The 12089-nt window shown below is 39.1% G+C and overlaps 1 protein-coding gene across 4 annotated transcripts in view; it reads left to right on the top strand.

The window, feature by feature from the left end:
• The window catches only part of POGLUT3 (protein O-glucosyltransferase 3), a 35324-nt gene extending 26694 nt beyond the window's left edge, over nucleotides 1-8630 (top strand). For 3 of the 4 annotated variants that reach the window (XM_055547813.1, XM_055547815.1, XM_055547816.1), the window contains exons 6-8: nucleotides 1068-1262; nucleotides 3808-3912; nucleotides 6223-7007. In XM_055547813.1, the coding sequence (XP_055403788.1) occupies nucleotides 1068-1262; nucleotides 3808-3912; nucleotides 6223-6348 (426 nt within the window). In that variant the 3' untranslated portion in view covers nucleotides 6349-7007. Of the gene's footprint in view, nucleotides 1-1067; nucleotides 1263-3807; nucleotides 3913-6222; nucleotides 7008-8013 lie in introns of those variants that run through there. The other variant, XR_008702802.1, reaches the window with a different exon arrangement.
• The last annotated feature ends 3459 nt before the right edge of the window (nucleotides 8631-12089 follow it).

Genomic DNA, 12089 nt, shown 5'->3' with positions numbered 1-12089 from the left:
GGGCTATCATCTCTTTAGCACCTCTTGCCTCTAACATATGTGAGCCTGCCCAGCTCCTTCAGAGCACTGTATATGAGGCTCACGGAGATAGAGATGTGAATAACGTGACAAAAACTAACTGGCTGTGACAAAATCTAAAGCCCTTGGTACCAATTATTTAAGAAAATACTCATTTTGATATATGGCAAAACCAGTACAATATTGTAAAGTTAAAGAAAAGAAAATATTCATTTTGATATATGGCAAAACCAATACAATATTGTTAAGTTAAATAAAATAAAATTTTTAAAAATTCCTGGAAAAAAAAAAGAAAATATTAATTACCAAATCTGTATGTCCTCTTCCTCTCAATGTGGTATAATGAAGAGAGCATGGGATTTGGCCTCATACAATAGAGGTTTATAAAGATCTCTGAAATGAGTGTTATCATTTATAAAAAAGGAGATGATAATATCTGCTTCACATTATTATACTTGAATGAAAAATGATTTTGAAATATATATCAAAATCATTTAAAAAAGAAATATAATTTGTTTATTAATCCAACAAACATGTCAACAGTATATGTACCATGTCACCAGCATCACACTAGTCCTTAGTCTTCTCCAGGTTTCTGTTTCCTCAGCTCTGAAACCGAACTTTGAGATAATGCCTTCCCTTTTCATACTTACGTGGGTATAAGGAAAAAATGTAATCATGTATAAATAAAAGTGTAAATTATTATCAATATTAAGCTTTAATAAATATAGAGCTTTGAAAATAGTTTTCTTACCTGGTTACAGAAATCTGAATTCCCCATTACATAGACATAGTTAAAATAGCCATTCCTATTTCCTAAAATTATTTATCACCTTATCTTTAAATATGTTGTATTTCTTAAAATTGACCTGATGAATGCTGCTTATGATTTTAATACAAAGAGAAGATGTGTGTTACAAAATAAAATGTAAAGCTTCTAAATATTAACTTGGAAAATAATTTCTTTATATTTAATATTACAATGTTGACTGGACACAGAAGTGAAGCAAATGACTGCTAAAACTTTTATGTTTGTTTTAATCTTTTAGTACAAGTATCAAGTGAATGTGGATGGGACTGTGGCTGCTTATAGATATCCATATCTCATGCTTGGTGACAGTTTGGTTCTGAAGCAGGACTCACCATATTATGAACATTTCTATATGGCACTGAAGCCGTGGAAACATTATATTCCAATTAAAAGAAATCTTAGTGATCTACTAGAGAAAGTTGAATGGGCCAAGGTATGCTTTCCATAATTTTAATTTCTTTAGGCAATAACAAGTTCACCAGTATTATTTAGTTACACAAGTTTCATCATAACACAATTTGACATAATTTAAGCAAATGAAATGTTATTTTGTGAAATTTTTGTTTCCCTGAAATCAACATCAGGAAGAATCAACATCAGGACCATTTTGAATGCCCCCTATCAATATGTTCGAGGAGTTTTAGAAGATTTGACGTACAGTGTTACATAGAATATAGGTTTTTCTAAAGGATCACTATTCATGCACACACACCAAATAAAAATAACACACACCAAATGCAAATTACAGATTAAAAAGACCAGGGTTAAAGTGCTTTATGCACAAGAAAATATTTAAAGCAATTATGGTACCCTTTTGTTTTTCCCAGTTAGAAAAAAAGGCACAAGTTTTTAAATTAATTTTTTATTGGAGTAAAGTTGATTTACAGTGTTGTTAGTTTCTGCTGAACAGCAAAGTGAATCAGTTATACATACACATATATCCATTCTTTTTTAGATTCTATTCCCATATAGGTCATTACAGAGGACTGAGTAGAGTCCCCTGTGCTACACAGTAGGTTCTTGTTAGTTATCTATTTTATACTGCATATATGTCAATCCTAATATCCCAATTTATCCCTCCCTTTTCCCTCTTGGAAACCAGAATTTGTTTTCTATATCTGTGACTCTATTTCTGTTTTGCAAATAGATTCATTTGTATCATTTTTTTTTATATTCCACACATAAATGCTATCATATATTTGTCTTTCTCTGTCTTACTTCACTCAGTAGTGACACTCTCTATGTCCATCCATGTTGCTGCAAGTGGCATTATTTCCTACTTTTTATGGCTGAGTAATATTGGAGAAGGAAGTGGCAACCCACTCCAGTGTTCTTGCCTGGAGAATCCCAGGGACGGGGGAGCCTGGTGGGCTTCCGTCTATGGGGTCACACAGAGTCAGATACGACTGAAGTGACTTAGCAGCAGCAGCATGGCTGAGTAATATTTCATTGTGTATATGTACCACATCTTCTTTATCCATTTATCTGTCAGTGGACACTTAGGTTGCTTCCCTATTTTGGCTGTTAAAAATAGTGCTGCATTATAATAGCCAGGACATGGAAGCAACCTAGATGTCCATCAGCAGATGAATGGATAAGAAAGCTGTGGTACATATACACAATGGAGTATTATTCAGCCATTAAAAAGAATACATTTGAATCAGTTCTAATGAGGTGGATGAAACTGGAGCCTATTATACAGAGTGAAGTAAGCCAGAAAGAAAAACACCAATACAGTATACTAACGCATATATATGGAATTTAGAAAGATGGTAACAATAACCCTGTGTACGAGACAGCAAAAGAGACACTGATGTATAGAACAGTCTTATGGACTCTGTTGGAGAGGGAGAGGGCGGGAAGATTTGGGAGAATGGCATTGAAACATGTAAAATATGTATGAAACGAGTTGCCAGTCCAGGTTCAATGCACGATACTGGATGCTTGGGGCTGGTGCACTGGGACGACCCAGAGGGATGGAATGGGGAGGGAGGAGGGAGGAGGGTTCAGGATGGGGAACACATGTATACCTGTGGTGGATTCATTTTGATATTTGGCAAAACTAATACAGTTATGTAAAGTTTAAAAATAAAATAAAATAAAAAAAAATAGTGCTGCAATGAACATTGGGATGCATGTATGGTTTTCTCGGGATAACAAGTTCTTAACGAATGCATGCTGTACAACATCCCAATAATCACAAGCTTTCCATAAAATAAGAATTCTTTCTTTTAAAGGAAGAATACTAAAAAGCTCTTGTATTTTATTGTGAAATTATAAAATTTACCCTTCCATTGTAAGTCTTTATTCTGTTTCTGAGAAGCAATGTGGCTATGGAAACAACTGGATATCTGACACAGAATATTTTTGTGACCCTTCATAAAGACTCAGAATTGCTTGCAAATGGCTTTTCCTGGGAGCAGCATCATATAATATTAGATATTTTATAAAAATATAATTAGGAATATTGACTATTCCTGGTATTAAAGGAATAGCTGGTGAGTACTAATAACTGAATTTTTGATTACAACAATAACATAGTCTTTCATGAGTACCCTTTTAGAACAACTTTTTGGTTCAAGCTAAATATTTAAATAAGATGTTCTAGCATAAAAACTAATTAATTCTATTCTAGTTTGTATTTTAATATCAAGCAGAGTTAGATTGAGGGAACAGATGATGAGCCCCAGATTCCCTGAGTAGCTTGGAAAGTACCAAGACAGTCACAATAGGGGCTGTATGTGGATTGTTGCACTAGGGGGATCCCAACCATGCACGATTATTTCCATATATAGCAGAGATGTCCAGGAAAGTACTTTGTCTGTTTCCATAGCCTCATTCTGAAGTTATATTTTCATCACATTTCATCTCTCCCATGATGTTCATGTTCAACCCTACATCTGTCCTACCTCCCACTTAGCTTTCTTTGTGGGTTGCAGGAGTAATTTTCATTCATTGTTTCTTTTTAAACTTTTCAGGAAAATGATGAAGAAGCCAAGAAGATTGCAAAAGAAGGACAGCTGACTGCTAGGGATCTGCTACAGCCACACCGGCTTTACTGCTACTATTACACAGTACTACAGGTCAGTTCAGAGGATCCATCCTGCTTGGTTGAATGTCCTCAGGCCAAAAAATGGCCTGAGTCCTTGCTTCTGAAGGGGGTCAAGAGTCAGCCTGTGGAACTCTGGCTACACTGAGGCACCAACCTATAGAAAGATAGTGCTAAGTCCCTTTGTGGCCACCATATTTTTATCTCCATTCAGTTTTTAGAAGAACAGTGCTTATAGAGACCTTACAAATATAGATTAAAAGCTCTGAACCTCAGAGAATATCTTTCCTCATATGGAAAACAGGAGGGTTAGACTCGAGATCATTAACATCTCTTTCTGCTCAAAATATCCACCTCTTCATTCTCCTTATTAATTAGGATTCGTGCTTTTGCTGTCAGTACAGGGTGGAAAGCAAATATTTAATTTGTTGTATAAAACAAACATGAAAAGTTGACCCTTGACCCTTGAATAAAATGGGTTTGAACCATGCAGGTCCATTTATAGGTGGATTTTTTTTTTTAGTAGTAAATATTACAGTACTGAGGCTTCCCTTGTATCTCAGTGATAAAGAATCCGTCTGCCAATGTAGGAGATGTAGGAGATGTGGGTTTGATCCCTGGATAAGAAAGATCCCCTGGAGAAGGAAATGGCAACCTGCTCCAGTATTCTTGCCTGGAGAATCCCATGGACAGAGGAGCTTGGTGGGCTACATGGGGTCACAAGAGTCAGACACAACTGAGCACGTACATGCACACTACAGCGCTGCACGATCTGAGGACGTGGAAGCATGCGTACTGAGGAACCACAGGACTGAAAAACCCGATGTAAAGGAATATTTCAGTCAGTGGCCAAAGTGGAGGGACATTTCACAGTCCCATCACCATTTGCAAAACGTATATGACTACAGGCCTAAAGGGAAGGATGTATAAAAACTACAGACTTTACTTTGAGATGCTTATTGTCTTTGTTCACTGATTTGAATATTCAACAATGTTAATTATTTATTAACATGCGGAGGATGAATTCAAGAAGTGCTGTTGTTCAAGCAGGGACAATTTGTTTGATGTCCCTTTCCAAGAGGAGTCTTACCTATGCATAAAATAGTGGATTGGGGTTCCTTGTAAGATTATGAAATAGCACACTAGTGCCTATCATCAGATCAGATCAGATCAGTCGCTCAGTCGTGTCCGACTCTTTGTGACCCCATGAATCGCAGCACGCCAGGCCTCCCTGTCCATCACCAACTCCTGGAGTTCACTGAGACTCATGTCCATCGAGTCAGTGATGCCATCCAGCCATCTCATCCTCTGTCGTTCCCTTCTCCTCTTGCCCCCAATCCCTCCCAGCATCAGAGTCTTTTCCAATGAGTCAACTCTTCACATGAGGTGGCCAAAGTACTGGAGTTTCAGCTTTAGCATCATTCCTTCCAAAGAAATCCCAGGGCTGATCTCCTTCAGAATGGACTGGTTGGGTCTCCTCGCAGTCCAAGGGACTCTCAAGAGTCTTCTCCAACACCACAGTTCAAAAGCATCAATTCTTCAGTGCTCAGCCTTCTTCACAGTCCAACTCTCACATCCATACATGACCACAGGAAAAACCATAGCCTTGACTAGACAAAGCTTTGTTGGCCAAGTAATGTCTCTGCTTTTGAATATGCTACCTAGGTTGGTCATAACTTTGCTTCCAAGGAGTAAGCGTCTTTTAATTTCATGGCTGCAGTCACCATCTGTAGTGATTTTGGAGCCCAGAAAAATAAAGTCTGACACTGTTTCCACTGTTTCCCTATCTATTTCCCATGAAGTGATGGGACTGGATGCCATGATCTTTGTTTTCTGAATGTTGAGCTTTAAGCCAACTTTTTCACTCTCCACTTTCACTTTCATCAAGAGGCTTTTTAGTTCCTCTTCTACTGCTGCTAAGTCGCTTCAGTCGTGTCCGACTCTGTGCGACCCCATAGACTGCAGCCCACCAGGCTCCCCCGTCCCTAGGATTCTCCAGGCAAGAACACTGGAGTGGGTTGCCATTTCCTTCTCCAATGCATGAAAGTGAAAAGTGAAAGTGAAGTCACTCAGTCGTGTCCGACTCCCAGGGACCCCATGGACTGCAGCCTACCAGGCTCCTCTGTCCGTGGGATTTTCCAGGCAACAGTATTGGAGTGGGGTGCCATCGCCTTCTCCAAGTTCCTCTTCACTTTCTGCCATAACTAAAGTTAAAATGTCACTTTAGGAGGGAAATAAATCAGACCTTTGGTTTTAGTCTGAAGATACACAGCAACTAGAAACAATAGCGTGAGTGGGGATGGTTCAGTGGAATGAAGTTTGGACTAATCTTTCCACATTCCAGAAATACGCTGAACGCCAGTTGAGCAAACCTGAAATACGTGATGGAATGGAACTTGTTCCTCAGCCAGATGACAGCGCATCTTTGTGCCAATGCCACAGGAAAAGGCCTTTAAGACAAGAGCTTTAAGTTAGTCCAGATTCACACTCCTATGTGTGCCAGCAACAACTTTCATGGCAGCATACAGATGGAATCTAAGCTGTGAAGACTGTGAAGACAGCCTGGAAGGCTGGATGCGGGGGACTGCTTCTCTTGATGGTTTCATGCTATGTGGATGGACAGGGCAATATTAGAGTAAGTATTACCAAATATCTTAGTATATCAATATCTTTTCAGTAAAAACCGCTATTATCATCATCATAGTTTCTCTAAAAAGAAAACTTAGGGATCATAATAGATAGAGAGGCTTGCCAAAATATAAATAACTTTCTATGAAACTATTTACATTGTATTTATTGGTTTGTTTCCATCCCTTGTTCACTTTCCCTCTTCCCCTTCCAGTTATAAAGAAAATATATTTTTGCAGGGCGCTACAAGCTGCTTTTGGTATTCAGTAATAGAAAGTTTCCTCTTGGAAGGTCTGATATGAATAATTAAGGAAGATGAGAATGACTCTGTTTTTAAAGGTAGCTTGGATACTGTGGAGGGAAATTATTTTAAAGCTCATTCATATCCTTTTAACTAAGCTTTACTCAAGGTCCAAGACAAAATTAAGCAGAGATTTAGTGCCTTAAGCTAATAATTCCCAGTTGATCTGAGTTGGACACCCATCACCCAATTTTTAAAAATAGATGAGAACATCCTATGGGTACCTTCATTATCTATATATTTGAATAGATAAATGATAACTGTAGCCAGGTAGGGATCTTTAATTCTTTTTAATCTTAAAAGGAATGCTTGAATACCTCTCCAACAAGCTCCAGGAAGCCTGATATCTTGGTATTCATTAACAAGCTAATGACAAAAGCAAGCATCTATTCTTCACTGTACCCCTTCTGTATTTCACTGTGCTATATTACTAAGATAACAACTTTGGAAATTTAGTTTACCTTTTAGGACAGGGTGTAGTCTTAAGACTTACAGCCCAGAAATTCATTACACACTCCTTGTAATATCACCAATCTGAAACTCAATTCATTAAAGAACACACTCCCCAAACAGGAAATATCCACACTCCCAATTTAAAAATATTTACTCTTCTAATTGAAATATTTACCTAACCTGGAAAACAGTGTGACCACTTTAAGTTAGCCATATCTATTCTTTACTGAACATCAATAGGGACACAGAATTTTTTTTAAACTAGATGAAAGCAAAACCACATTTTATAACAGTGTAATCAAAACCAAGGCCTCCCTGGTGTTCACCAGTATAAAGAATCTGCCTGCAATACAGAAGATGCAGGAGATATGGGTTTTATCCCTTGGTCAGGAAGATCCCCTGGAGGACTAAATGGTGACCCACTCCAGTACTCTTGCCTGGAAAATCCCATGGACAGAGGAGCCTGGCGGGCTACAGTCCATGGGGTTGCAAAGAGCCGGATATAACCAGGCATCTATAGCATCTGTCCATGGAAAACACTACTGCACACCAGCTGCTCAAAGCACCAGTGCACGAGTATAAAATAAAGGGCAAGCTGTGCAGTGACTGGATCCTGTGGAGGAGATGGCTGTGAGGATATGTGAGAGTGTTAGTTGCTCAGTTGTGTCCAACTCTTTGCGACCCCATGGACTGTACGTAAGTTAATATAATAACTACATTTATAAAAAATAAGCTATTAACGTTTTGTTACAGGTAAGAATACTGGAGTGGGTAGCCATTCGCTTCTCCAGGGGATCTTCCCATCCCAGGGACCAAACCCAGGTCTCCTGCATTACAGGTGGATTCTTACCATTTGAACCACCAGAAAAACCCAATAAAATGTTGGAAACATGTTAGTCATCATGAGGGAGCTGGATAAATAGATATCTATACATCAAGGAATACAGTTTAACCATTAAACAGAATGAGTTACCTCTAAATGCACTATTATGAAAGCTTTTCATGACAATGTTCAATGAAAAAAGTTACAGAAGAACATGTATAGTGTGACACCATATATGTAAAAAAACAAAATGTATCCATATGGTTGAAAGGATATTCACCAATATCTGAGGAGGGAATGGAGAGAAGGGAATTTTTACTGTTGCCTTAAACCTGTCTATGATATTTAAAATGTTTTTACTGTAAGTATGAATCAGATTGGACAACAATGAAAAATACAAACCTAGGAAAAGAAAATAAATGCATAAAAGATATACATAAGAAGATAAAATGAATATTTATATTTCCTTTGTGCTATTTTAAAATTTACTATGTCTAGAATTTTGTATCATGGGATATATTATTCACACTTTTTAAATAAAGTACACTTTCTAAAGAAATTTGAAAAAGATAAATTTTGTTTTTTAAGAAAGAGGATTGAACCACCTATAGTTTTGGTATTTCTGTAACTGGGTTGGTCTAGTTTTAATTCTATTATGTCTTCATGAATGAATGAATTAAAACTTTTATCACCAACACTAAATCCCTAGTGAGTAGAAATTAATACTGAAGGAAAAGATATTTGGGTTGACACCATTATTTTCTGTTATTTCAGGTGAAAATATAGTAAGTGCAGTGTCTTAGTTCATGCTACCATTATAAAAAATTTACCATAGACTGGGTGGCTTGGATATAAAATATTTATTCTCACAGTTTTGGAGGCAGTCAGTCCAAAATCAAACTGCCAGCAGACTGAAGTCTGGTGAGAGCCCACTTTCTGGTTTGCAGACTGATACCTTCTCATTGTATCCTCACATGGCACAAAGCAAAGAGAGAGGAAGCAACTCTCTCCTGTCTCTCTTATAAGAGCACTAATTGCATCACAAGGACTCCACCCTCATGACCTAATTACCTCTCAGAGGCTCTGTCTTCAAATACCATCACATTAGGGATGAGGGTTTCAACATATTAATTTGGCAGGTCGGGTACAGGCAAGCTTTCAGTCCATAGCAGGCAGAGAGAGGAAACATTCTCTCCTGACATAAGGCCGAGGTAAGAAGAAATATCAGTTTCTTATTTAGAGGGGTATGAAATCATCCTTGTGGTGGTGAGTTGTTTGACTTCCATTAGTTGAGAAAAAATTAACCAGACAGTAAAAATCCCTCTTCTGTGACCAGAACCAGATCTTCTATACACAGAACCAGAGTTTATCCTATCCCAACCACTGCTACCCCTAACTAAGCCAACCTCTCATGGAACCATTCCAGTTACTGAGATCAAAGTTTTCTTTTTTAAGCCAAGTTCTCTATATAGAGCTATATGGAAGAGGAAGCCACACTAAACTCTGATAAGCAACACTGCAACATTTCTTAAACACGGGGAAAAACAACAACTGGAGTTTGTTTATTCTATGGAAAGAAATTGCAAATCCTGGAAGTGTGCACAGGAAGGGTAGGGGCAACTTACGTACAGGGAGTTATGACTGCCAGAAGTGAGGAAGGAGAGTCAGAAAAGAAGAAATATTTTCATGAGCTACTTGTTTTGTTTCACCCCCAACTGGACGTACACTTCAATACAGTTTCATGCTAACCACCCAGATTTAGCATCAGATCCTAGAGGTTTAGGGCTCGTTGTTCCACAAGACTGTCTTTATAGACACCAGGCACAAGTTAGGTTTCCAGGCTACCCACACTTCTGACCAACTGGCTGCTAATTCAGAGATGCCCATGATAGCCCTCAGGTTCAATAATTCTTTAAAACAACTCATAGAACTCAGGAAAATGCTATATTTAATGACTACCATTTCATTTTAAAGGATACCCATAGGGCAAGCCCTGGATAAATTAATTGAATTTTTAAAAGAAAAAAGAAAGCAACAGGGCAATTCTCAACGAGTCCTGGGGATAAGGAAGATAGATTTCTGTCCAAAGAATCAGCTAGCAGTGCCCATTCCTATCTCCCAGCCTCTTCAAACTGCTGATGCCCTTACACAATAGACTCCCAGATATTTCTCCAGCAAGGATGGGTTTATTCAGCACCAGGAGAGATCTGCACATGGACCAGAGCCTTGTCTAACTCAGTGAAACTAAGCCATGCCATGTGGGGCCACACAAGACAGACGGGTCATGGTAGAGAGGTCTGACAGAATGTGGTCCACTGGAGAAGGCAATGGCAAATGACTTCCGTATTCTTGCCTTGAGAACCACATGAACAGTATGAAAAAGCAAAAATATATGACACTGAAAGATGAACTCCCCAGGTCGGTAGGTGCCCAATATGCTACTGGAAATCAGTGGAGAAATAACTCCAGAAAGAATGAAGGGATGGAGCCAAAGCAAAACAACACCCAGTTGTAATGTGACGGGTGATAGAAGCAATGTTCGATGCTGTAAAGAGCAATAGTGCATAGGAACATGTAATGTTAGGTCCTTGAATCAAAGCAAATTGGAAGTGGTCAAACAGGAGATGACAAGAGTGAACATAGACATTCTAGGAATCAGCCAACTAAGATGGACTGGAATGGGTGAATATAACTCAGACGACCATTATATCTACTATTGTGGGCAGGAACCCCTTAGAAGAAATGGAGTAGCCATCATAGTCAACAAAAGAGTCCAAAATGCAGTTCAGTTCAGTTCAGTTGCTCAGTTGTGTCCGACTCTCTGCGACCCCATGAATCACAGCACGCCAGGCCTCCCTATTCATCACCAACTCTCGGAGTTCACCCGGACTCATGTTTATCGAGTCAGTGATGCCATCCAACCATGTCATCCTCTGTAGTCCCCTTCTCCTCCTGCCCCCAATCCCTCCCAGCATTAGGATCTTTCCCAATGAGTCAACTCTTCACGTGAGGTGGCCAAAGTGTTGTGGTTTCAGCCTCAGCATCAGTCCTTCTAATGAACACCCAGAACTGGTCTCCTTTAGGATGGACTGGTTGGATCTCCTTGCAGTCCAAGAGACTCTCAAGAGTCTTCTCCAACACCACAGTTCAAAAACATCAGTGCTTCGGTGGTCAGCTTTCTTCACAGTCCAATTCTCACATCCATACATGACCACTGGGAAAACTATAGCCTTGACTAGATGGACCTTTGTTGGCCAAGTAATATCTCTGCTTTGCAATATTGCTATCTAGTTTGGTCATAACTTTCCTTCCAAGGAGTAAGCGTCTTTTAATTACATGGCTGCAATCACCATCTGCAGTGATTTTGGAGCCCAGAAAAATAAAGTCTGACACTGTTTCCATTGTTTCCCCATCTATTTGCCATGGGACAACTTGCCATTATCTTAGTTTTCTGAATGTTGAGCTTTAAGCAAACTTTTTCACTCTCCTCTTTCACTCTCATCAAGAGGCTTTTTAGTTCCTCTTCACTTTCTGCCATAGCAGTGGTGTCATCCGCATATCTGAAGTACTTGGATTCAATCTCAAAAACGACAGAATGATCTCTGTTTCCAAGGCAAACCATTCAATATCATGGTAATCCAAGTCTATGCCCCAACCAGTAATGCTGAAGAGCTGAAATTGAACAGTTCTATGAAGACCTACACAGAGAAGGCAATGGCACCCCACTCCAGTACTCTTGCCTGGAAAATCCCATGGTTGGAGGAGCCTGGTAGGCTGCAGTCCATGGGGTCGCACAGAGTCAGACATGACTGAAGCGACTTAGCAGCAGCAGCAGCAGCAGCATGAAGACCTACAAGACCTTCTAGAACTAACACCCAAAAAAGATGTCCTTTTCATTATATGGGACTGGAATGCAAAAGTAGAAAGTCAAGAAACACCTGGAGTAACAGGCAAATTTGGCCTTGGAGTACAGAATGAAGCAGGGCAAAGGCTAATAGAGTTCTTC

Source organism: Bubalus kerabau, chromosome 15 (genome assembly GCF_029407905.1).
Source record: "Bubalus kerabau isolate K-KA32 ecotype Philippines breed swamp buffalo chromosome 15, PCC_UOA_SB_1v2, whole genome shotgun sequence".
Classification (NCBI taxonomy): Eukaryota; Metazoa; Chordata; class Mammalia; order Artiodactyla; family Bovidae; genus Bubalus; species Bubalus kerabau.
Note: the sequence above shows the minus strand (reverse complement) of the source record. Positions and strands in the feature narration are given on the sequence as shown.